The sequence below is a fragment of the Phalacrocorax aristotelis genome, chromosome 3, assembly GCF_949628215.1.
Source record: "Phalacrocorax aristotelis chromosome 3, bGulAri2.1, whole genome shotgun sequence".
NCBI lineage: Eukaryota > Metazoa > Chordata > Aves > Suliformes > Phalacrocoracidae > Phalacrocorax > Phalacrocorax aristotelis.
In genome coordinates, this window is record NC_134278.1 from 26,385,881 (window position 1) to 26,411,396 (window position 25,516).

The window sequence follows — 25,516 nt, forward strand, 5'->3', positions numbered from 1 at the left end:
TTTTCATACAGAGCTTGGTTATAAAGTTTATTTCCTCTGCAAATCCGTAAGAAGAATACCAAGATTCTTATTTTTGGCAGGGGCTTAGGAGGTGACAAGTGTTGTGAGCAACTCCTATGCTAAAGCACAATTGACAAAAAAAAAAAAAAAGGCAATTCCCCCAAACCATAGTCCCCAGTTCTGGAATCTTTTGCTAACAGGTATCAGTCATCTCCAGGTGTCACCAGGCCTACAGGGGACTGAGCTGAAATGTTAGGGATTTCAGACTGGGAGCTTGGTACCTAAAATGATGGCTGGACGTGTAAGATGTTCATTCTATCCTGAAGTAGAACATCAAGGCAGGTTAGAGGAATTGAACTGCCCGTACCCCAACAGGCTTGGGTGACCAACGCCAGTTGGGTATTTGTACTGTAGACAAGGTGAATCCTGCCTTAGATTAAGCTCAAATGAAAAGTTTAGGCAACCTAGTGCTGAAATGCAGAAGCCATCCTGCAGTTGCTGCTAGCCCAGAGCCTAAAATGCAGTAAGATTCCGTATTTTTGAGCATGTCCAGAGTTGAGCCTTCTAAGCATTCGCTGAATTAGCCCACGGGGCAGGGGGCTGGAGACTCCAAGCCCAGCTGTGATCCAGAAGCTTTTGCTTAAATTCCTAAGCAGCCCAAACAAATAGTGTTCTCAGCAAGTCCAACTTAGCCCTGTGGGATTGAGGACTCACAAAATGCAAAGGCCGTGTCCTGTGCCAGCGTCTGTGATGGTTCAGAAATAGTAGCACTTGTTTGGAACAGAGGCGTAGCTTGATGAAGCTTGAGTACTATGACAGGCATTGCAAGCTGCTGCTTGCAGCTGCCTAGGTAATTTTAATGTAAAACTCTTAGGAGCTCACCTGGGCAGTGCTGAGGTGATGGGGGGTGCTTCCAGTTCGCATCTCCAAGATACCTTATGTGGTGGCTCTTAGGCACCAGTCGGAAAAGGAGTTAGCTTTGCTGGGCAGCAAGTCTGTATATACACTGGCTGACTGTGTTCTCTGCCTCATCAGTTCGAGTCCTACTGAGGAAAACTACAACTGCAAGTTGATGGCACTGGTCTTAAAGGGGACAGTGATGGTTCTGTGAAGTTGGGGTCAAGAATCTGAAACAGTAGTGAATGCGTTAAGCACTGTTGAGATAAGAGTAACTCTTTTATCGAAAAGGCAAGCAGCCAGTGCAGTTCTCTTTACAACTACCTGGGAAGTGAATGAAGAAAGTAAAGCCTTAAAAAACCAGTCAAGTGGCACTTTCTGCCCTGTGATCATCTAGCCAAACAGCAAAAAGAAGACCAAGGAAATGGGTGGTTTTAGTGGGTGAAAAACCACATTAAGCTAATTAAACACACGTACTTTGATCTTTCAGTGAATGAAGTTTCTTCTAAGAAATTCACGTGGGGATTAAACAAGTGTCTGAGTTTTCCCCATAAACTTATGAAGATCATGAGGGGATTATTATTTATTTATTGAACTGCAGCTCTGAGAGTACAGAGAGAGCAGTGAAATACAACAGGGGGAAGTGAACTTTGATCTAGGAAAGCACCTAGAGAGCAAAACCAAAAGATTCCAGGCCTGAATTTAAATGACTTCTCCATTTTAATGGAGTGGCTTTTCCTCCTGCAGTCTATTAAAATGGGGAGAGGAAGGGGAAGATGGCTTTCCTTCTGCAGTACTAGGGAAGCTACAGCTAAAACATTTTACCCCACCAGGCATGTAGTGTAATTAAAAACACCACAAAGTATCAGCATATTTTATTTCATGTAATTGCTCCATGAAATACCACTTTCTGGGCTCAACAGGTCCAAATTAGCCTTTTACTCAAATTGAAAAGCATATTCTGTTTCAACAATTATCACATGACTGGCTCTATGATGCACGCTACAGAATATATCTACGCAGTTTACACTTACAAGGCACAGATATGGTAATATACTACAGTTGTGTTATCTTGAGCAGCCACATGATTAGATATTGAATATTTGCCTCACAATGGCAACAAACTTCTCATCTGCTTGTGGCTTCCTCTGGCTGCCAGGCTGCAAGAATTTTTTGATTGTTGGAATGTTGCTTATTCTTCCTTTAAAAGCCTGTAAAAAGCAGCAGTAAAGCCAGTGAGAGTCAGGAAATTATAATTCCATCTTTTATAGATTAAAAATCAGGTGACTTGGAGTTTTACTTCTCATAATTGCTAAGCACAGAAAGGTCCTTACAGCCACCTCAGCACTCAGCATTTTTCATTTAAAAAAAGCAAAACCACACTTACAACATATTAGTCTTTGTAGAAAATTCAAGTGTGAATATTCTGATCTGCAATGCTGGTGCTATAATGTTTACCTTAGTTTCCCAGATGTGTACGGGAGAAGTTAATAGTAAAGAGTTCATCTGGTAAAGGTGGAAGAAAAAAGAAGGAAAAAAGAAAAAGCAAAAACCACAGCCTGAATCCAAATCCTGCAGATATATTTGGGAAAAAAAAAAGAGGCAAGGACAGGAATACCTCAGTGCAAAGCACCGTAGAAGACAAGACACACGAAACTTAACAGCTCTTGTATATGATTTCTTCAACATACAATTTTGCTAGCAAAAAGAGGACAGAAAGCACAGACACAACAGGCTGCAGACTTCCCCTCCTGATGCTGATCGCTGTGTTTGAAGACATGGAAGTAGCAGTTACAGGACCTAACTGGTAGTGTTAGTGAGTGAATCCCTGCCAGCTAAGAACAGCTGGGAGAAGTAGAGCTGAAGAACGGTGAGCCCCCAGCCTGTCTGGGGGGAAGTCAGTGCACATGCATTCCGGTTGATGTAGTCAACGGAAGTAGAGAACTGTCAGTAACAGAGCTTTTAAAACAAGGCAGTGACATTTGTATCTTTCACTCCATACTGAGATCAGATGATTACCAACCTGTAGCAGAGGGAATGCAGACAGTATATCAGGCTTACATTCTTCTGCCATTAAAATGGCTTCCAACAGATGGACGTCTGCCCAGCTTAACTTGTTGCCAACAAGATAATCATGCCCATGGTCTTTTAAGGCCTACAAAATACAAAGGGAAAAAAAAAGTCACATAGGATGTAACAATTTTATCTAGATATTTCATTACAGACAGATTTCTACAAAAACACGCAGCAGAGCAAATCCATGTGAAGTTATGAAGTTCCAACCATAAAGTTAGAAAGCAATAGGTATTCTCATGACAAAAAATTAAATCTGAACTCATGTTTCAGTGTGCATGGACTACCACTCACTCTAAACTACTGCACCAGGTAGCTGTAGCAAGTCCAGTCCCATAAGAAAGACTTAAATCATAGAAAAGAAACAGGACCAAAGTAACTCTAAGAAGTGGTCAGGACAGTTTTCCTATAGCGTAAGTCAACTGAATTCCCAGATGTTTCAGCAAAATTTGAGACAGCTGATTAGAGTTTGGAACAGGTCAGGAATGAAGGAACACAGCCTTTCCACCCTTCATCCTGTATGGAGGGATTCTTGTACGGCAATCCACTGATGCAAGCATCACAGCCCGCCAATGCTGCTAACACTTGTAATGGACAAGTTGTGAATGTTGTAGCACAGCTCCAGAGCATTTCCCAGCTCTCCAGCATACCTTCTTCCTAAAGACTAGCACCCTTGTAGCAGAAGCAGGAGAAGAAAACGTGTCTGTGCTTCTAATGCTACACTTACGCAAATAACAAATGTGCACTAGAACTAGGACATCAGTCTGTGACTTTGAAGGCCAATTCCTCCTCCAGGCCCATCTGCCAATTTTACTATAAAAGAAGCAGTAATTTCTGACTGAGGCAAGGCTGATACCTTCATGTAGTTATTTCCTACACTGCTCTAACAAGGTCCAACACAGCTTGTCTATCAAAGCCATACAGAAACTCCCATACACAGCGTCGGGACCAGATTGCCTGCGGTACTTTATATTACCTCTTGCCGCTCTAGCTGGATGCTGAGTGTTGAAAGTGAACACTCATAGCTAGGGATGTTTTCTGTCTGATATGACGACTGCAGAACACCCTGCTAAGCTGAATCAATGGACAACTTGAACAGCTGTACAGTAGGAAAATTATTAACTATTCTAACAAAATCAACTAGGCTAAAAATCATGGAAAAGTTTAGCTGTGTCTTTACCATAAGTCAACAAGGATTATTTTAAAGACTTTCCTCCAGCGAGCATACACACTAAAACATAACAGTAGTTTATTCCACCTAGGCAGAGGTTTGGAGAATATTGGTGTCTAAATTTGCTTTTTTATTTTTTAATAACTTAAATACTTATGTTGTCAGACTTTGAATCTTTGAAAGATTAATGTGTGCAATCAATCTGCCTCAGCACAGCCTTCCCTTGGTATGGTAGTGGATGAACTTTGATTACAGGAGTGCTGGCTTATGTCATTTATGTGCAATTTTTTTTTTTTCACAGGGCAGCCTCTGTGGGTTTCACTTGTGCAATTTAAGGCTCTGATAAAAAGGCACACAAAATTGCATGAAGTCCTGTATTTTTTTAATGGACTTCAGCTGCTTGTGAACCAAGGATTCAAGCTAGAAACCTGGCTCAGCTCTGAAACAACACAGCTTTGTACCCTTTTGGCACAGACTTCTGAGGAGACTGCTAACGCTCTGAAAAAGGGCTGTTGAGAAAATCTGGATAGTACAACCATACAAGGTACGAAAGGTAAAGTTACAAATAGAAGTAGGCTAGTGAGATGAGGGTCACAGCTGACTCAACTCAAACAGGAAAATGTTAACACCATGAGAAATAATTAAAATATCCTAAAAGGAAAACCAAACCAAAACAACAGAACAAACAGCAAGTTGGTAGAAAATGGCAACTCAGTAACATCCAGGCTATGTTCCAGGGAGAAGCAAAGAACAACCCGTCCCTTCTTGACCAGCTCTTGTCTAGCCAAGAAAGACTCTTCATGTGCTCTGTGGGGGGTAAGCATATTAATCAATGCCTTGCTCATTAGACACTAACTCTTTAGTGCATGCCAGCCAGTAAATAATTGTTTTATGCTTTTAAGCTAGATACGTCCTGTTTGTAGAGCCTCCTTGTGCACACCTAAGGGTGCCCAAATAGTGATTCAGAAGGAGACAGTAATAATCTGTAAGTATAATATATTTAAGCAATGGGTTTAAGAAAGATCACAGAATTAGGTCCTTAATTATAAAGCACAACATATTTAACTTTGAACAGCAAGAGTATATTACACTTTCAGGCAATAAGTTCTGAATGCCGGCCCAGGTATTTAAATAGTGCTTTTATGCAAAACACTAGGAGCCATCAGCCACTAAGCTAGGTTCAAAAAGTAGGATTTGCTCTATAAGGAGCCTTAAAAAAGATAGCAAAGATACTCAGTATTGAAACCAGCACAATATTATTTCATGGCCCTATTTTCATATTGCTGAACGCTGGCTCCATCGTACAGTTCCAGAGTTGTACTGTCACTTGCCTTCTGGAAAGTAGGTGTGTGGTGACGGGGGAGTGGGGTGGGGGGGAACCTGTGCCCCACTTTACTGTCTTTATGGACTACTGGTGATGTATCACTTACCTTTTCATAAACAGGAAAGTACCTAGCTGTAGCTCGTTCAATGATTAAGGCAAGATTCTTTTCTTTTGTGTCAGCTGGTTGAAAAGGGAGGTACATGATCATTCCCATCAGGTCTGTTGTTCCCTCCACGTACATATCAATCCTGAAACAAATATTTTTATTTCACATTTATCATTTCAACATTCCATTTTGGTTATTTTCCTGAAATTCAGTGCTGGAGCAATCACCAAGTAAAATGCTTATTAATGAATGTAACATAAGACAGTAGTTGGTTTTCTTGTTCTTCCACTTTGATTCCAGGTCAGTTTTTTTCAAAGCACAGATCTTTATAAACAGGCTCGCAGCATCTGCAACAAGCAAGGTATAAATAAGAGTCGGCCACTACTGCATTCAAAGTGGAGTTCACACTGTTTTCCATAGATAATCTATTCATCTGTGCTGTGGGAGGAAAGACCACATCTGCAAACCACACTACAGAAAAAAAAATATAGTTTTGAGGTCTAATCATGAGAGGATACCGGCTGCCAACTGCCAGTTCCGACCTGCCAGTCCATTATAATCCCCACAGTCTCTGGAGCTGCCCCTCCATTATCACAGAATAAACCCTTTACAGTAAATGGTAGTCAGGTAGGTTAAGGACTTAACTGAACTTTTGCATGACCTTTTTTTTAAAAAAAAAGAGTAAATACGCATTTTTGCTTTTCCATTAGCCCTTTAATTGTGACAATGGAAAGCATCCACAGCGTACATAGTAAAGTAATATTGGGAAAATATTGGTTTAACTTTCAGCAGCATTAAGCCACTGAATGTGTCTTTTTTAAAATCAGCTGTGAAAGATTCTCTACATTTTCAAAAAGGGAAATTAGAACACTTCAAGACACTTCATTTTTTGAAGGCAGCTGTAGTTTTTCCTACTGTTTTCCCATTTAAAGATATTAAAAAAACATACTTAGCCTTTATTAGTGTATTAAGGCCCTCAGTTGCCCAGGAAGTTAATGCAGTTCTGGTCTCTGTGAAATGAAATGAGCCTGAAGGTGGCCATATCATTCTCACTATGTTGACAGTTAACCATCATTTAGCAATCACAAAGTCTATCCACCCAGTCCCTGGATCTGAGGAGACAAAGCACTGGCAGATGTATATGCACCTTTACAGGCAGATATTTCACAGCAATATTCTTCTCATAAATATTAAAAGTCATGGAAGAGTATTAGTAAGGATAGTATGCACTGTTACGGTACCAGGCTCTCTCCTTCAGGTCCTTTCCGTAGAGGTTGTACTTTGCTGCGATGTAGCTGAGGATGGCTCTAGTCTGCACCATCTTCATCCCATCGATCTCCACCATGGGCACTTGCTGAAAGAGCAGGGATCCATCTTGGGAAGAGAAAGAAGCAAACTACTCAGACTGCTGCAGTACTACACTGAATCGGAGAAAGAGACCTGGAACACACCAAGACATTTCCAATCTGAGGGATGAAAGCACATGCAAGCAAGAAGGTGTCTCAAATCTTTCCTTTACAGGTCTCATCATATTGGAAGTCTTTCAAAAATATCACCTGCTGTCTTTTCGTTACATTGGTGTGAATTTATGTTTAGTGTACAGTCTGCAGACTCACCATTGCGTAATTTTTCTAGGTCTTCTTTCGTTTCTATGAATTCTTCCTCAAACTGAAAAGCAACAATAGAAAACACACTGTGTCACTCCAAAGGCAATAGAGAAGCAGAACGAAGTCTGGAAGTTAGACTCCACCTCTTCCCCATACTTCTCATGACTGTGTTGACCCCCTACTCCTATTCCTCATCTCTGCTCCAGCAAATAACCCAGGACTATAGTGTCCCCAACCCCCCAGCAATGTACAATGCTTTACACTTCAAGACAGGCTTCCTCATTATCCAGACCAGTCTACTTCCCTGCACGAACAATTAACAGACACCAGATCATTCACATAAAGGCAGCTGATGCCACATGAAATATTGAGAAAATTTTAATAAGTTATGCCTCCGTTACACAGCATTTATCTCCCTCTTTTCCCCTCCTGGCATTTTTTTTTAAATGAGGACATTTGAATAAGGGCAAGACCTTTGTTTCCTCAGCACTCGTGCTCTGCAGCTTCTCTGTCAGCAACATTCACAGTGAGCACCATTAAAAAAGCATTTTATTTCCAATGGAGTATAAATAAGTTTCTGAGAAAACAGTTTCAAGGCACTGTATTCAAACAAAAACTGAAATTAAGATACCTTAGGCTGGTTTTCACCTGATATGAACCTAGATAGCTCCCCTGCTGCCTTCAGGGCAGCTCTGCTGATTTATCCTACTCCGGTCCTGACCCAAAGAACAAAAAGCAATTTGTTTGGAGATAATGTTCTGAAGTTTTTAATGTGGAATGCATGATCTTTCAGTGGAGGACAAGCATGAGACACAGGGAAGTAATGAGCATTCAGAAAAAGTCAGAGATACACAGTTTTGGTCTGTAGCAACAATTTAAGATCTCAGCTTAAAGTAGTTTCAAAAATGACAGTTCTCTTTGTATGTTAAAATCCATTTATGTGCAACTATTGCTTAAGGAATACATTAAATACAACATGAGAGAATATCACTGAATCTAAGGATTCTGCATCGCAATATGTGATGTTGTGATTATCTGTAAGCACAGATGTATTGGGAAACCTTTCCAGAGAATACTTAACTGCAGATTAATCTGATCACTTTGTAAAAAAAAGGTACAAACCTCAACCCCGGCTGCAGCTAAGAGCCATCGGATTGACTCCATCTTCCCCCTTCCCCTGGTGTAGTGCAGCTTGGGTTTCCCCGCCATGATCTCAGAGTTCTTGTTTCCTGATAAATTCAAGATGAGGATCTTACAGGAAGCATTTTTTTAAATTAGCATTTTAAATGTTCCTCTCCAAACTACTAAATACAGTTGGATGAATGTGAAAGTAGAAGGGCAATCAAGGCCTAGATACTTGGGCTTGATGCAACCAAGTTTCTTGTGGATTACTGAGTAAAAAAGAAGCAGTACCCATTACCAGAATATGCAGCAATTCAGAAAAGAATCAGGACAGAATGTGATGATAATCTACTAAATCATATACACATCTTTAAAAATATTAACATAGCTTTAAGAGCTCACGAGAGTTTTACAACCAAGGCAGAACTGTAGGGTATTCCTGAATAAATACATTTTTAACTTGTAGTAATGCAATCTCTTCAGTAGGTGTTGGGTTTTGTGACAGCATCCGTGTCATACTGGACTTGAAAATGTACTATGTCAAATGAATTGCTTCACAAGATCACCAACCAGCATTATTTTCACCTCTCTCATTACGACATTTCAGAGCCCCATGCTCCTGTGCCTTTACAATTATGAGCTTATAACAGCAATATATATTCCAGCATATATTTCACCAGGCCTACTGACTTCCAGATTTAGCTAGTTCTGTTTTGACTGTTAGCCAAATCACAATATATCCATTATAGAGAATGTGGACCAACTGAAGACCCATTCCAATTTTACAAACAACAGTTAAACTGTAACAGGGATTTATATCCTATATGCCCTGAAAACTTAACTTTAAAATCAAAACCAGATAAACAAGACCATGACCTCTGTTGGGCAGATAAAGCCCGATCAATGCCCCCAGCAGCAGGGGGCTGAAGTCAGCCCACTGCATGACAGCACTGGGATGAAACACTTGAACCTTTCAAATTTCACTAACAAGCGCAGTCACATGCCTTAGTATGGAGTCGGCAGCTGATGTGAGCTTGCCTCATGCTGGAAACAAAGCTAACACTGTACTTTTATCACTAATGGGTCCCAGAAAAACGAAGCAGATTTAATAAGAGGACAGAGTCACAGATTAACAGAGTGCATCGTTAAGCCAAGGTTTTAGCTGTTTACAGGCAGGCTTAGTTATTCTTGCACAGACTTCACAGTATGCAGTTGAGCCACAAAGTGGAAACTGGTCATAATCCCAAGGACATCAGTGAAGAGGCACAAAGAGTACAACAGTGAGGGGGGAGACAGCATCCCTGGCCTCCTCCACTTCAGTCTTTTTGTGCTGGGTAGTATCTTCAACAGGCCCTAGAGCAAACATCCATTGCTCTACTAACGGCTGGATTCACAGGAGAAACCTGGTGCCCCCATCCAAAATACATGCCTTCAAAACTGCTGCTCAGCTTCCACCTAGCCCTGGCAATGCCTATATCTGCAGACACCTCAGACTCTTGCAACAAAGTTCTCCTGATCCATAAATATGTGCTTTTTAATAAAGACTTTGTTCATGTCTTGACAGTTTAGACTTGGCATCTAGTCTAGAGCTGCTGGATGCCTACCTAGATTCCTAATACCTGAACAGCAATAGGGTGCATAAACAAGACATTTAGAGAAGTGCTTTATCACAGCTACCTTATGCACAGAAGACCATGACCTACGCTCCATTTCTGGTTCCCTGAAGTGTTTGAGCGACACTATACCAAGTAAAAGGGCTCTCAACCTTCTATACTTCAAAAATACTTCTCTCCTTTGTGCTCAGGAAGTTGATGATGGTCTCAACTCCACTCCATCAGAGGGGAGAACTGCACTTGGGCCCTCACAGACTGGACAAGCACTCTAACCTCTAGCACATGGGATCAATGCTGGGAAACACACTACAAGGACAGGCCAGCCTAACCAGAAAGAGCAAACTTCCCTGACCTCTCCCCAAAGCAGAGGTAGAGCAGATAAAAATCAGCCCAGCCAGAGCCCTGCTTGCTGGTGTCAGCTCAGTGCTCCACTCCAAGCAGCTGGGAAAGCAAAGACCAGAGCAAGCTTCAGTGGAAAAAATTCCAGGCATCAACATAACCTGTTCTTGTTCATCACAGTTCCTTGTGGGGACTGGCCAATGGTTGAAGCTTTTTGTGCGGGTAAGAAAAAGCCTACCATTTCCTGGAACTGCACTGCTTATGGACTGACTTTGCGGTTTAGGCTGAACACTTACATAGGGCTGCAAGTACTTTGGTGACACTGTTACTGCTCTGCAATGAATATCCCTTTGTAAAGCAGTGAGTCATGAAAGAGGAGCAAAGTTAGTAAATTATCTTTCTTGAATAGCAACAATGGTCCTAAAAAGAAATCACAAACTTTCTTGATATTCTAGTAGAGGTTCCTTGGACCTCAGCCAGGCAGTTGTCAGAGTGACAGCTACTGCTGTGATCGCTGTATTAAAAAAAAAACATACTATTTTGTCCAAAACAATTCAGGCACCAGCCTTCCAGTGAGAAACAAGTAAATTAATTTAACAGCACACTCATGATCTGTTCCAAGATCTTAAACTTTCTTCCTAATTGGATGTAGACCCCAAAGTAGCTTTCTGCAACACTTCATTCCTCGAACACACCTCGTACAGGGCTGCTCAAGCAGAATGACCTTACAGCACAGGCCCCATATTGCAACGAGCCCGGTTCGGTCTCAAGACCATCTTAAGACTGTAATTGCTCACCAGTGTGTGATTTCTACTGGGACATGGGCCAAGTTTGGATTCAAAAAGCATTCCTTCTACCACCTGAACTAACAGGAGCATTTGAACAAGCTGAAAGGCAAATTACCCTGCAAGATTTTAAAACTTATACCCTGAAAAGTAATTCCTCTTCGGGTTCACAGAATCACAGAATGGCAGGGGTTGGAAGGGACCTCTGGAGATTGTCTCGTCCAACCCCCCTGCTTGAGCAGGGACACCCAGAGCAGGGGGCACAGGAACGCATCCAGGCAGGTTTTGAATGCCTGCAGGGAAGGAGACTCCACAACCTCCCTGGGCAGCCTGTGCCACTGCTCTGGCACCCTCACAGGAAAGAAGTTTTTTCTCATGTTCAGGTGGAACTTCCTGTGTTCCAGTTTGTGCCCATTGCCGCTTGTCCGGTCATTGGGCACCACGGAAAAGAGCCCGGTCCCATTGTCCTGACACCCACCCTTTAGATACTTATAGGTATTGATGAAATCCCCCCTCAGCCTTCTCTTCTCCAGGCTAAACAAACCCAAGCCTCTCAGCCTTTCCTCATGAGAAAGGTGCTCCAGTCCCCTGATCATCTTGGTAGCTCTGTGCTGGACTTGCTCAAGCAGTTCCGCATCCTTCTTAAAATGGGGGGCCCAAAACTGGACACAGGACTCCAAATGTGGTCTCACCAGGGCAGAGTAGAGGGGGAGGACAACCTCCCTCGACCTGCTGGCCACACTCCTTTTAATGCACCCCAGGATGCCGTTGGCCTTCTTGGCCACAAGGGCACAGTGCTGGCTCATGGCCACCTTGCTGTCCACCAGCACTGCCAGGCCCTTCTCAAAAGAGCCACTTTCCAGCAGGTCAGCCCCCAGCCTGTACTGGTGCATGGGGTTGTTCCTCCCCAGGTGCAGGATCTTGCACCTGCTTTTGTTGAATTTCATGAGGTTCCCCTCGGCCCAGCTCTCCAGCCTGTCCGGGTCTCACTGAATGGCAGCACAGCCTTCTGGTGTATCAGCCACTCCTCCCAGTTCTCTGTCATCACCAAACTTGCTGAGGGGACACTCAGTTCCCTACTGATCCTACCCAGAGACAGATACAAACCCCCTCTACACACACCCACCCTGCCCGCCACGGGTCCTTGCTGCAGGAGAGTGAGTGGGGAGCAACCCCTGGACAAACGCCCTCACACAGCGCCACAGGACACCCAGACGTGTTCCTGGGGTAAAAGCCGGTCTGTCACGCACCTGGCCGTTCGTCCTCCTGGCCGGGCCCCGCCTTGCCGCCCCAGCCCCAGCAGGCGAGCTCCTCGCCCCCGGGGTGGCCCGGCGAGGACAGGCAGGCAGGCAGCCCTACCCTGCCCTCCGCACCCGGGCGCGGCGGGCAACACGCTCCCGCGGCTCGGCCGAGCCACGCGGGACCCGCCGGCGCTGGGCCGCAGAGGGGCGGCACACGGCCCCGCGGCGGTGGGCCGCAGCTCTGCCCGGGGAGCAGCTGCCAGCCCCAGCACTCCGCCGCCACACGCCGCGCTTCGCAGCACAACTCACACCCTCCGCCGGGCCGGGGCCGGGACCGGTTCCCACCCCCGCACCCATGCGGGACCACTGACTCCCGCAACGGCCCCCCCAGCCCGCCGCTGCCACCAGTACCCTCCGCACGTCCCGCGCCGCCGAGAGCTCCCCGCCGACTGCCGCCACCGCCGGCCCGCCCAACGAGCCGCAGCCGCTCCTCCCCTCCGGGGCCGCGCCGCACCTCGGCCGGCCCACAGCCCGCCCCGCCCGGCCCACGGCGCCCTCCGGTTAAACAGCATCCCTGATCGCTACGGGTGTAGCTGAGGGGAGAGCCACCTCCACCTTGTCCCTGAAGCCTTGTTGGTATCCCGAAGAAAGTGGAATTTTCTTCTCAGTAATAACAATGAACCATGTGAGCTGGGCAAAACAGAATTTGGCTGCGGGAGAAGGGAGCTGAGAGATAGGGAAGCATTTGTTTTACGACTATATCCTTGAAGAACTGAGAAACTGATAAAAAGGAACATCCCACCTCAGAAGACACCGAAAGCTGGGTGATAAAGTATATAGTCACGGAGGATAACTAATTAGGATGTTGATGAGAACTAGAAGTGCCCTTTAGTTGAACCAGCCTCATTATAATACTAAAAATCACACCCATAAGCCAGAAAACCCCCTGCTCAAATAAACCCCTTGCTCTCTGAGCATGTGTAGTGAATTTAAAGGGAGCTGTACCTTTACCACGAAGCGAGAAAGAAACTAACCCATGATCAGCTGGGGGGGCATGAATAGTGGCTGTTACTGACACATTTAATTGTATAAATACTTGCATTTTCCTGGTGCAGTGTGCTAGCTTTGTGGAGTTACCACCTAGCACCCATCTTTGCGCAAAAATGAAATGAATAAAATACCTCCGTTCTGTCGTTCTGTGTGTAGTTTGGCATTTTGCATGCTGGGAGTACAAACCCGCTTTTGGGGAAAACGTTGTGAAGCGACATTTGCCACCAGGTTGGCTTCGAGGGCGGTGGGGTGCCGCGGCTGTGCCTCAGAGGGACACAGTGGCTGGGACACCAGGGGCAGGAGAAAGGCTTTGAGGCCGCTGAAGCGGCAGCGGGGTCACAGTGATGGCGTGACTGGGGGAGAGGCCTGGGCCGCAGCGCCTGCATGAGGGGTGCCGAGCTGCTGGCGGGCCAGGGGCACACCTGGGCTGCGTGCGCAGGCCCCTAAAACCACACAGCAGAGTCAGCAGCCACGGCCAAAGTTTCCTGCTCGAGTTTCTGACAGTGCTCAGCAACTGCCTATGCTGCCTCAATGCTTCATTCAGGTGGGAGGAAAACAGCTGTTGAAACAACTCTCAATGTGCACTGCTGCATGGCATTTCTTACAATGAAACTGTCGGTGTTAGCAAGAATTTTAGTGCCCTGAGTTTGCCCAGCTTAAAACTGCCAGTACCAGAGCATTAGTTGATTTTAGGACACTGGCTGTTGCATTTACATACTTTGTTGATTTTGTGTTTAAATAATATACATATTTATGTGTTCAACTGTCTTGCTAGCCTCACAGTAGTAGAGCTTGATTTAAATTATTATAACATACAACTTACGTACAACTTATATTTAACGGAGTTTAATATAAAGTGACATAAGTTAACACGAAGTCCTACATTTCAAGGTCTCACTAGCACCTGACACCAGGCTGATTCCTTCCTCAAACAATAAGTTTTCAACTTTACAGTCGGTAACAAGCATTCATTACTCATTCTAGTCTGCAAAGCACTTTTAGCTGCTGCAGTAGACCTTTTGTTAAACAAAATATCAGTGAAGCTACAGTACAAGAGTTTAAACATCTAGTGACAAAACAGCGGTGCAGTAGGACCTCTGGTCCCAGCATACTCTAAGATAAGTTCAGAGGAAAGCTGAATCCAAACCTGTTATCCCCATCAAACCAGAACCTGAAGGCTTTTCCTGGCATTTCCCAGAACAGATATGTCACCAGCTGTTTGGGCTAAGCTCTCCTCATTTTCCAGCAGCTCTTGGGAATGCCAGAAAGACAGAACCAGAGACCCCTTAGGTATATACGTAGCAGCAAGAAGTCATTGAACAAACTGGTTTTGAGTGTCAATAGTAAGACTTTATTTCAGGTATTCTCTTAAGTAATTTAAGACATCCTGTGTTGTCCAGTGTACCCCCTTATACAGTGAACTATTTCATTTGCTGGTATGCTTATGTGGATTTACCTTGGAATTGTTTGCAGTAGGCTAAAACTAGTCCTGTAGCTAAAGAAAGAGAGCAAAAACCTTTTCACTATTTTAATTAATTTCACTTTTCCCCTCTCAGCAAACACAAAGACAGTGAAATACAGTTTCTGTGTGTTTAGGTTGCTGCTCAGTGGAAAATTTTCATCAGTTTTGGTACATCTTTTTCATGTAGTGGTGGTTTCCTCTGGCTGCCAGGCTGCAGAAATTTCTTTATTGTGGGGATATTGCTTATTCTTGCTTTAAAACTCTACAAAACAAAACCAAAACAGCACTGTGCTTAAGAACCATGGTCACTGTCAGACATTTAGATATTATCCATGCTCTAAAAGTAGCATTATGGCTTGATCCTGCAGAAGAATCTATATGCTTCATCCTCTTATGCTTCTGTGGCTATAGTGACAGAAGGCAGCAATAACCATCAGTTTTTGAGGCTGGCTAAAAGTACTTAGGATATTTTATTTTGATTTTGTCTTTCACTTTTTTCCTCACCCTCCCACTCTCCCATATTTCTCAGCCAGTTTAAATCAGTGGTCCTGCTTTGATTCATTGTCTTTTAAAACTGCCTATTCAATTACCTGCAAGTGAGGAAAATTGGCAAGTATATCAGGCTTGCACTCTTCTGCCATTAAAAGGGTTTCAAGTAATTGCACATCTGCCCTGCTAAATTGGTTGCCAACAAGAAACTCTTGTCCACGGTCTTTCAAAACCTAAAAACAGAGAACCAGAAACAGATGTGATTTTTTTTTTTCTCCATGTGACTTGATATGGCATCTTCAAAGCAAGGCCATACACTGCATGGAGTTATCCGTGAAAGAAGGAAATGCAGTAAGAACATGCGTAGTACAAATGAGTGATCTGACCACACTGGCATAATTTATCAGTCCTTTCTCTTCTCCATTTCTTTCTGGCAGCTCGGTTGTACTCATGTAATCAGCACTGCTGTGTTGAAGGCTAAGCTTTATGGGATACAGCCATCACTGCAAATGCCTATACAAAGTTTAGAAGAGGCTTAAGTTCAGCACAGGCCATAATAATAGTATCTTGGACTCTTCCAAATTACGGGCAGCTCTCTTACTTCTCACCTGTTTCCTCTTCAATTTGGGGAATACTGCGTTGGGAGCCCTCCCCATGTAACCTGTGCTTCATGGTCTTGTGTAAGGAACTGAAAGAGTTATGTCTCAAACATTGGTATAAAGAGGGATGTAGTGAACTGTAGGTGGGAAATTGATGGACACAAGGCATGATGGGGCACGTCGGAGGATGCGCAGTCCCAGGTTCTGCTGGGCATCACATAGCAACTTGCTGAGGTCATACAAAGTTTATTTGAGGAAGGGGCTTATGACTGCCCGGAAGACCCCTCGCCACCACCTCTCACAATGGCACCTGCGCAGAAGATCACAAAATTTCTGGAACAAGAACCATATAAGCTCACAGGAGGCATACCTGAAGGCGGGGCTTGGACTATAAAAGACACTACAATAAAGTGGCTGGTGCGCACCCGCCAGCAGAGGATCATCACATCTGTTGTCATCAGCGCTGGATCCAAGGGTGATGATATCTCCCTATCTTTCCCTCTCTCCCTCTTCCTTTTTTCCTTTCTCTGTCCCCCCCTGCTTTCTTTTCCTCTCTTTTACAAATATTCCTAATAAGAACCCCCACCATCAATGCTTTTCCATGTTTTCAAGTTCAAGTTGCCTTTTCAAATTCAAGTTACTTCTGCATTGAAATAAAATGTTTAGTTGATTGTTTGGTGTCGTTTCACCTTAATTTAGTCTGAGGGGATCATTAGAACCTTGGTCACTCTCCCTCCTCTCAGGCTGGGACGCAACATCTTGACACCCAGCTAATCAATCCTCCCTTTTGTTACAAAAGGAGCTGTAATGCTTTTTACACAGCATGTATGGTAGAGAAGGTTCTCCACTTCACAAGGAAACTTTATGTAAAAACTGACGCTATAGTATCTTTTGTCTGAAACAACATACAGACTGAGACATGGACATTTGGGGAGCTCAGTGTGTCCTGGGTTTTTGCAGCTCTGCATCTCTCCCACATGTGAGGTGCTTTCTGTCCCCTCTGTAGTGCCCTGTCTCAGTCCTCATCCCAGCCCCACCAAAACCATAGCTTTTATATTTAAGTGGTAATTTTTCTTCTCTGTTTTCTTCAATAAAAATTGTTTGTGTAGATCCAGGATGGAGTTTCAGGAAAACAATATTAATTAAGCTACTACATCTTTACCACGTACCTTCTCATAGACTGGGAAGTATCTGTTTGTGGCCTTGTCCACAATAGTAGCAAAATGTTGCTCCTTTTTATCTGCCGGTTGGAAAGCATGGGTCATGAGTAACTCGTTCAGATCTCTCACTGCTTCCACATACATATCAATTCTGAAAGGAATAGATCCAGTTGATCATGTCAAACACAGTAGGTCTGAATAGCGCGGTAGCTACTGGCATAACCCCACTGAGATGTTTGGAACTCTCCGCCTCTTCTATCCAGCATACATAGCATGGAGCAGCTCCCCCCGGGTTGCAGTAGCTTGGCAGGGGGAGCGTGGGTGGAAGACAAGTGCAAAGTGCCTAACCAAAAACTGAAAAACTGTACCCCTTCCATTTCTCACTAGGGGTAATACTTCTCTGTATTAAGTATTTTTCAACCTGAGTACAAAATTGGCATGTGTGTAATCCAAACTGGTGTTAAATATCCAATCAGACATGGCAAGTTAAACAGTGGGTCTGTACAATTCCTAACAAGTATCTTGATGTGTGCTTACCAGTGCTAATTAACTTCAAGCATTTAAAAATTCTTCAGGTCAAACCATGTGCCCTAAGAGCCCTGTCTAATAACCAGTTATTATTTAATTCTAATTCCTGGTTATTAGAGAGAAAAGATTTTTGTTTCCATCAAAGACTTTTCCCTGAATTTGATGTGGTGAAAATGCCTGCTGCTGACAACTGCAGCATCAAAATGAAAAAGCAGCATCAGTAAGACAGTCTGCCCTCTGTGCTCCTGACTGCTTTCTTCTGATAACTGTATTGACCTTTGACCTTCATAAACTCCCTTGCACCATGCTGCCTATCTCATCTAGCTGGTTATTACTGTTGTAGACATCACCTGCAGTCACAGTCATCACATGCTACACTAAAAGCTGCTGGATCACCCTGAATCTGACTGTGCACTGGGATATTCTTGAGTACACAGAAAGGTAGCATGAACTGTAGTCTAACAAAGGTGGTACTGTTACAGTACAGGGCTCTTTCCTTCAGGTCCTTCCCGTAGAGGTTGTACTTCATTGCTATGTAGTTGCTAATGGCCCTGCTCTGCACCATCTTCATTCCATCGATCTCCACCATTGGCACTTGCTGAAACAGGAGGGATCCATCTAGGGAAAAGGGGACGAGACAAGGAGACATTCAGTCTCTCATTGAGAACCATTAGTGGGTGTTTGGCAAAGTAACACATGTATTATTTTTTATTTAGAATCACAGCATCATTTAGGTTGGAAAAGACCGTTAAGATCATTGGGTCCAACCATAAACCTAACACTGCCAAGTCCACCACCAAACCATATCCCTAAGTGCCACATCTGCACATCATCTAAATACCTCCAGGGACTGTGACTCAACCACTTCCCTGGGCAGCCTCTTCCAGTGCTTGACAACCCTTTCAGAGGCAGTCTTCCTCATCCTCACAACAAGGTATGGAAAACACTTACCAGGAAACCAAGAACTATTTCTTACTGACATGTTAATAACCTAATATTATAGAAATCAGCTTCTTGAAGTTTATTCAAATCTGAGGAAGCTCCCAAATGCAGAACTTTCAGCAGTCATACACTGAAAAAGACAAACCCTGCACTGCATGGCCCTAACTCAAATTATTTTTATGGAGGTTAATACAGGTGAGAAGGACTGAAGGATCAGACCCAGCCAGTTTCTGTCATGTTTTGGTATTATACAAATCTGGACTATTTAAGGGCTTGTCAACATATAACGTGAATATAAATGCATATAATATCTTTGTGATTACTGTGTTGACTTCATACAATTGCACACATCTGTACGGGCATGAAGCAGGGAATAATGGGTGGGTTTCCTGAGATTCCTGCAAGAGCCAAATATCACTTGGTGTGAGGCTATAGCCATATAAATCCCTTACTAGTCTGCAGAAGCCTTATTCTAGCAAGGAAGAAGTCAAAATACCTTCAAGAACTGGTCAGAGAAGCGAGTCAGAGTATTTGCTTTATGGAATCATATTTCTTGACTCAGATAACTGTTCAGCTACGTCTGTCTTTGTATTAACTGTTAGGCAATCATGCAGAGAAACTGTCTGCTATTAAGAGGACATTTTCATTTATGGTTGAGTCTCAAAATTCTTTTTGAATGTGTGCAGGTGGCAGGGGGATCAAGGCATTGTTCCCAAAGGAGAGCAGGACTGCAAATGCCCACCCTAGCTCAGACTTCTTTGAAAAGCCTAGCAAACCAGAAGAGCACAGAAATGTAATTTGGTTTGGAGGGAACGTGAGTATCATGTTCACAAAGATGGAAGCTAGAGACAGCAAGGTGAGTAGTTGCCTTGGGAAACAGGACCTCATCAGAGGTACAGGTTAAACTCAGAAATCTGGAACTCTGGTTTCATACAGATTATAAAACATCAACTTTTTAGGCAACCTAAAATGCTAATGAATTTCAAGATGATCTGATGACAAAAACCTGTATTGTGGTAGGACAGGAGGCAATGGGCACAAACTGAAACAAAGGAGAGTCAATCATCTGAACTTAAGGAAAGGGGTTTTTTTACTGTGAGAGTGTCTGGACACTGGCATGGGTTGCCCAGAGAGGCTATGCAGTCTCCATCCTTGGAGATACACAAAACCCAACTGGACACTGCCCTGGGAAACTGGCTCTAGGTGGCCTTCCTTGAAGAGGGGAGGTGGAGCAGACAATCTCGAGAGGTCCGTTCTTACCTCAGCCCTTCTGTGATTCAGTCAAGCAATGTGTGGATGATGCCATCTAACACACTGCAGTGTGCATCTGTGATACCTCATGTACAATCCAGTCTAGATTTTCTTTTTAAGAGACATAAGGCTTCTTAGGTGCTCTAAGACAAACAATTCTGATTATTATTTAATTATTAAAAAGTGAAGGAAACTTACCCTTCTGTAACTTTATCAGATCATCCTTTGTTTCCAGAAAACATTCTTCAAACTGCAGGAAATACAGAAGAAAAATTCTGTTGTCACTGGACGTTTTAGCTTCTGCTTTGCATGAGACAAGAGAGCAGTGTGCTGTGTTTTGGGGAATTTTATTTAAAAAAAAAATCAGATTTGGAGGTGATATCTTTAAGAATTTACTTTGCCTCCGTCACATGCTCTTCTCTTCCCTCACACATTTTTACGCTGGTAAGATTTTGGCTAAAGCTGAGGTGACTGAAAGGCACAAAACACTGTCTGCTGAGCAAACGATGACCATGCTGCTTCTGTTGTCAGTACTGGCAAGAGATGGTGCAGGGAGAGAGGAGGATAGGTAAATTCACACTGCAGCAGCAGAACTGTGGTATAGCTCCTTTGCCACAAGCTGGCAAAAAGAGGGATGAAGAGAAGAGGTCATGTGCTCTGTGCAGCTTTCTGGTACATTGCCTATCACCACTCAGAGCTCTTAAAACACACCGATCCCCCCACTCCTTCTCTAGTTCAATATCAGAAACCATTAGAGGTAAAAACAATTACTTCGTGTTTTATAATATACAGTACCTTCAGGGGCAAGCTACATTGTAGTAGGCATAATAATTTTTTGCTATTTTGGACATGGGATTTAACTGAAGGTCTTCAGAATCAAAAGTGCTCAACCCCTGTGATCAGAAGGTAAGGAGCCAAGTTCTGCTGCTATGGTTTTAAATTTTTTCTTTCACTAGCTACAGGGGAGAGGAAAGGCATTTGTGGTGTTACCAGTAGGCTTGGCACATGGTGCTTGGATGTGAAACGGGAACTCGTCCCCCTGCTTAGGGTAAGTTAGCGGTCATTGTTGGCTTGGTCAGCAATGTATTAAATGTAGAGCTTGAAACTGCTGGCCAGTCACATTTTTTATAAGGAACAGTAAAAATACATATTTGTCACATGCTCTTGGTATAAAAAACAGATGCAAACCTCAACCCCGGCTGCTGCTAATAGCCATCGAATTGATTCCATTCGTCCTCGTCCATTGAAGTAGTACAGCTTGGGTTTCCCAGACATGGTTCTATGTGCCTGATTTCTTACTACCTGGAATAAAGAAGTACATTTTGCAAAATAAGGATTCAGAATGCTAGCTTTGAGTCTTTAACTGGTTCTCAAGCATTGTTCAAAGTTTTGTTTAAAACCAATGATTTATGGTCCAAGACTCTCATCAAATTAGTAGAGTAGGTAAAAGACTATACTGAGAGACTGCATTTTATCATTTTGCCTCAAGATGTCTTTTATGTGTGCAGTTTAGTTAAGCAGAATTCTGTACTGGGAGCGGTTGGCCCATGTCAGAGAACAAGCAAATCAAAACCCATTTGCATGCCAAAGCATTTTGCTCTGACCAAAAAACAGGGTGTGTGAGATACACTGCTCTGTTTATTTTGGCATTATCTCAGGATACAGTTTACTGTTTAATCAGATACACGTTATAAACTCAGCAATTGCTGTGCTTTCTCCAGCAGCCTCTTTGTGCCATTATAACATGATGGGAAGGATTTTTCCCCCCCATTTTAAGCATTCAGTCTCATTTACAACACTCCCCGCTCCTCTCATTGCTTTAGGCAAACGCCCGAATACATGGAATTTAATTTTGTCTCTGGTGACATTAGATTTGCCTTTACCACAGACAGAGCCAAAGTGCAATGCCTGCTCGGTCCAATTCCAACTCTGATGGAATTTAAAGCAACAACAGTTTCTAGACAGACTGTTGCCCTCCCCACTCAGAACCAGTGTGTGCACATCAGCAGAAAACATGTAGACAGTCCCTAGTTTATACTAGCTTCACAGTTATTAATGCCATGACAACAATAAAGCTGAAGCATTAAAAGAAGCAAAAAGAAAATGGCTAAAAAACCTCCATATTCCCCTTGTAAATAACATGTAATCTTCTCTACGATAGGAGGAAGGGGGTGAGAGGAAGCACTCCACATTTCTGAGACCTATGGTTCTTTTTCTTAAATTTGTACACCTAGGAAGCAGTTGATTAGTAATTTAACATGTGATGCACATAACCATGTTAGTAAAGAAAGTACATATAAGTATTTAATCCATAAAACCCATTCACTTAGTTTTAAGTACACTAATTCCCTATACATGTCCAAAATCCAAAAAGCTTACCTTGGACACAGAATAACTCACTCTAAGCTCTCAGTGGCTTTGCCTCAAAATATACAGGTCTGTAGCCCCTCCCACAAAAAGAATGCCAAACAGTTCTCTGCCAATGGGAAACTCCTATTTCTTAAACAAATAAAACCAATTAGGTCTGTTAAGTCACTTCTCACCTACAGAAAATAAATTCCTGACAAATGCTGACTATGCACCAATGTAAGAGTCACGAGAGGTCATGGTCATCGGGAACATCTGTGCCAGCAAAAAACTGTATGCTTCCTATTTTCATTGTTTGGCAACCTGCTAGTTAAAAATAATCATAAGAGCTAAAAGCTCCCAAGGTTTAAAAAAATACTGTGATAGCAATCAAAATTTTACTGTAGTATTTTATAGTTTTTTATTTCTATTTTTAACTAATTCAGCTGGAATTCTTCATAAGCTTCCTTCCCTTCCTTAGTGATGGGAGACATTCCCTCAGGAGACTTTTTCTGTTTAATTTCGTTCATAGACTCACAGAATCAAAGAACCATTAAGGTTGGAAAAGACCTCCAGGATCATCAGGTCCAACTGTCCACCCAACACTACCATGTCTCCTAAAACATGCCCTGAAGTGCCACACCTACACGTTTTTTGAACACCTCCAGGGATGGTGACTCCACCACCTCCCTGGGCAGCCTGTTCCAGTGCCTGGCCACTCTTTCAATGAAGACATTTTTCCTAATACCCAATCTAAACCTCCCCTGATGCATCTTGAGGCCATTTCCTCTCATTCTATTGCTAGTGACCTGGGAGAAGAGACCAACACCCACCTCACTACAACCTCCTTTCAGGTAGTTGTAGAGAGCGATAAGGTCTCCCCTCAGCCTCCTCTTCTCCAGGCTAAACACCCCCCGCTCCCTCAGCCACTCCTCATTTGACCCGCTCTCCAGACTCTTCACCAGCTTCGTTGCCTTTCTTTGGACACACTCCAGCAACTCAATGTCCCTCTTGTACTGAGGGGCCCAAAACCGAACACAACATTCAAGGTACAGCCTCACCAGTGCCAAGTACAGAGGCACAATCACCTCCCTGCTCCTGCTGGCTACACTATTCCTGATACAAGACAGGATGCTGCTGGCTTTCTTGGCCACCTGGGCACACTGCTGGCTCGGCTGGCTCTCAACCAACACCCCAGGTCCTTCTCCACCAGGCAGCTCTCCAGCCACTTTATTCCTGGACATAGAAGGTTTTCTTCTGTTTTTGTCAAAAAAAGTTTCCCTGAATTTGACCTGGTGAAAATGCACACCAAAGACAACTGTAGGAGGCAGTGAATGAAGAGCAGCATCAGAAGACAAACTGCCCTCTGCACTGCTGACTGCTTTCTTCTGATAACTCTGTTAACTTCAAAGAGTCAATACAGCATAAAGTTCCATGCACCATCCTGCCGGCCTAACCTAGCTGATTAATACTGTTGTAGACATCACCTGAAGGCAAGGTCAACGTGCTAGACAAAAATCTGCTGAATCACCCTGAATGTAACTGTGGGCTGGGATATTCTTCTCGTATTACACAGGGAGGTTCTATGAATTGTAGTCTATCAAACAAAAAAATTAGTTGTTACGGTACAGGGGGCTCTCTCCTTCAGGTCCTTCCTGTAGATGTACTTTGCTGCTCTGTAGCTGAAAATTATCCTCATCCCATCAGTCTCCACCACTGGTGCCCGTTAGACCAATGTGTTCTATGCTTGACAATAAAATAAGCTTGATTATTTATTTAGAGCTAGAACCACATAATGATGAGGCATCAAAACAGTCACCACTGCACCATCTTGTCTTTTAGGAGGTGCCTAGTCCCCAAATGGAACACTCTGTACCCTATACAGCACATGAGGAGAGCCATGCTTCACAGAAGCAGGCTTCTCACTGACAGCACATCCTGTAGGCTCAGCCTTCTGTTTCAGGCTCTTTTCTTTCTTATTCCCCTCTGTCTCCATCTTACACTTTGGGACGTTCTCCTCTCCAGCCTCTGAAAGCCTGCAGTGGGGGCCCAGTCACCTACGCAGAGGTGTCCACACCACTGTGCATGTTCCAGGGTGTCCCCCGGCCTCCAGCTTCTGCTCCAGAGAGCCCGGCTCTGCGGCATGTGCCATGGCACGATGACCAGACCTGCAGAGGTGTCACAGAGAGCCCCAGGTGTCTGTGCTAGGTGCATGTCGTGGTTCAGCCTCAGCTGGCAACTAAACACCACGCAGCTGCTTGCTCACTCCCTCCACCCCTGTGGGATGGGGGAGAGAATCGAAGAGCAAAATTAAGAAAACTCATGGGTTGAGACATAAGAACAGTTTAATAATTAAAATAAAATAATAATGATAATAATAATTATTATAGTAATAACAATAATGATAATATAATAAAAAGGAAAAGGGAAAAAGGGGAAAAAAAACCAGAAAACACAAACGATACAACCACTCACCACCCACTGACCGACGCTGCTGGTCCCCGAGCCACGATTGCTGCCTCCCTCCCCCGGCCAGCTCCTCCCAGTTAACATACCGGGCATGACGATACATGATATGGAATATCCCTTTGGCCAGTTTGAATCCACTCTCTTAGCTGTGCCACCTCCCCTCCCGCCTTCTTGTGCACCCAGCAGAGCATGGGAAGCCGCAAAAGTCCTTGACTAGTACAAGCACTACCCAGCAACAACCAAAACATCGGTGTGTTATCAACATTGCTTTCATACTAAGTCCAAAGCACAGCACTATGCCAGCTGCAGTGAAGAAAATTAACTCTATCCCAACTAAAACCATGACAGTGCAGCAGAAGCCCACTCTTGGTGTCACTGTAGAAGCACAAGCTGCCCACATTTAGCCTTCTGTTAACATCCAGCCTGAAGTAATTTATTCATATTTTATCATGAAACAGAATGCTGCATGAGAATATTTTATTTGCTTGCTTGAGAAGTGACTGCTTTCCCCTCTAGGCTTCTGGGAGTGCTGATGTTTGCTGTTAGCACAGGTTTTTTTAAGAGTAAAAGGTCAAACCGCACTTCTGGAAACAGTGTTTCTGTCATTGTTGGACAGACATGACTTATGACACAGAATCTAGGACAAGGTGGGAGATTGAAGCTTTCCCTGCATAGACTTGTGTACCCAAGTGCATCTGGTAGTGTTTCACAAACCCAAACTCACTCTTACGTAGATTGGCTGGATTAATTATTTGTAGGCCTGGCCATGATAAACTCTAGGATATATCCCAGATCTAGTGACTATGCCTAAAAGGACTTGACATTCACTGTGTCATAGGACTGCAAGGTAAGGAAACATGAGTTCAAGCATGAATGTTAATCACAGTGTAGACAGCTTGGGAAAAATCATCTCACCTAACTTTGTAGACACCTACATCTAGT

At 43.7% G+C, this 25,516-nt stretch overlaps 2 protein-coding genes across 3 annotated transcripts; both read right to left on the reverse strand.

The window, feature by feature from the left end:
• Window positions 1-1,738: 1,738 nt before the first annotated feature.
• Window positions 1,739-12,784, reverse strand: LOC142054416 (glutathione S-transferase). The gene is made up of 7 exons (XM_075086956.1): window positions 12,690-12,784; window positions 8,301-8,407; window positions 7,188-7,239; window positions 6,813-6,945; window positions 5,572-5,713; window positions 2,921-3,052; window positions 1,739-2,108 (listed from the first exon to the last, which is right to left on the reverse strand). Exons 2-7 carry the CDS (start codon window positions 8,385-8,387, stop codon window positions 1,986-1,988), a joined length of 669 nt encoding a protein of 222 aa, XP_074943057.1. The 5' UTR covers window positions 8,388-8,407; window positions 12,690-12,784; the 3' UTR covers window positions 1,739-1,985.
• A 1,872-nt stretch (window positions 12,785-14,656) lies between these two features.
• LOC142054413 (glutathione S-transferase-like) lies at window positions 14,657-24,639 on the reverse strand. Of its 2 annotated transcripts, none has more exons than XM_075086951.1 (7): window positions 24,592-24,639; window positions 20,948-21,061; window positions 19,958-20,009; window positions 18,052-18,184; window positions 17,048-17,189; window positions 15,381-15,512; window positions 14,657-15,052 (listed from the first exon to the last, which is right to left on the reverse strand). In XM_075086951.1, the coding sequence occupies exons 2-7, from the start codon at window positions 21,032-21,034 to the stop codon at window positions 14,933-14,935; spliced, it is 666 nt and encodes a 221-aa protein (XP_074943052.1). In that variant the 5' UTR covers window positions 21,035-21,061; window positions 24,592-24,639; the 3' UTR covers window positions 14,657-14,932. The 2 variants fall into 2 exon arrangements, with proteins under 2 accessions (XP_074943052.1, XP_074943051.1); XM_075086950.1 differs by lacking the exon at window positions 24,592-24,639 and adding an exon at window positions 22,139-22,225.
• Between the last annotated feature and the right edge of the window lie 877 nt (window positions 24,640-25,516).

Excerpts from the sequence above, each read along its gene's own strand:
- LOC142054416 (XM_075086956.1), bottom strand. The coding sequence starts at position 8,387 with ATGGCGGGGAAACCCAAGCTGCACTACACCAGGGGAAGGGGGAAGATG. Across the intron at positions 6,946-7,187 it reads CCTAGAAAAATTACGCAATG|ATGGATCCCTGCTCTTTCAG; the intron begins GTGAGTCTGCAG and ends TCTCTTCCCAAG. Across the intron at positions 5,714-6,812 it reads GACCTGAAGGAGAGAGCCTG|GATTGATATGTACGTGGAGG; the intron begins GTACCGTAACAG and ends TATTTGTTTCAG.
- LOC142054413 (XM_075086951.1), bottom strand. The coding sequence starts at position 21,034 with ATGTCTGGGAAACCCAAGCTGTACTACTTCAATGGACGAGGACGAATG. Across the intron at positions 20,010-20,947 it reads TAGCAGCAGCCGGGGTTGAG|TTTGAAGAATGTTTTCTGGA; the intron begins GTTTGCATCTGT and ends TATTTCCTGCAG. Across the intron at positions 17,190-18,051 it reads GACCTGAAGGAAAGAGCCCT|AATTGATATGTATGTGGAAG; the intron begins GTACTGTAACAG and ends TATTCCTTTCAG.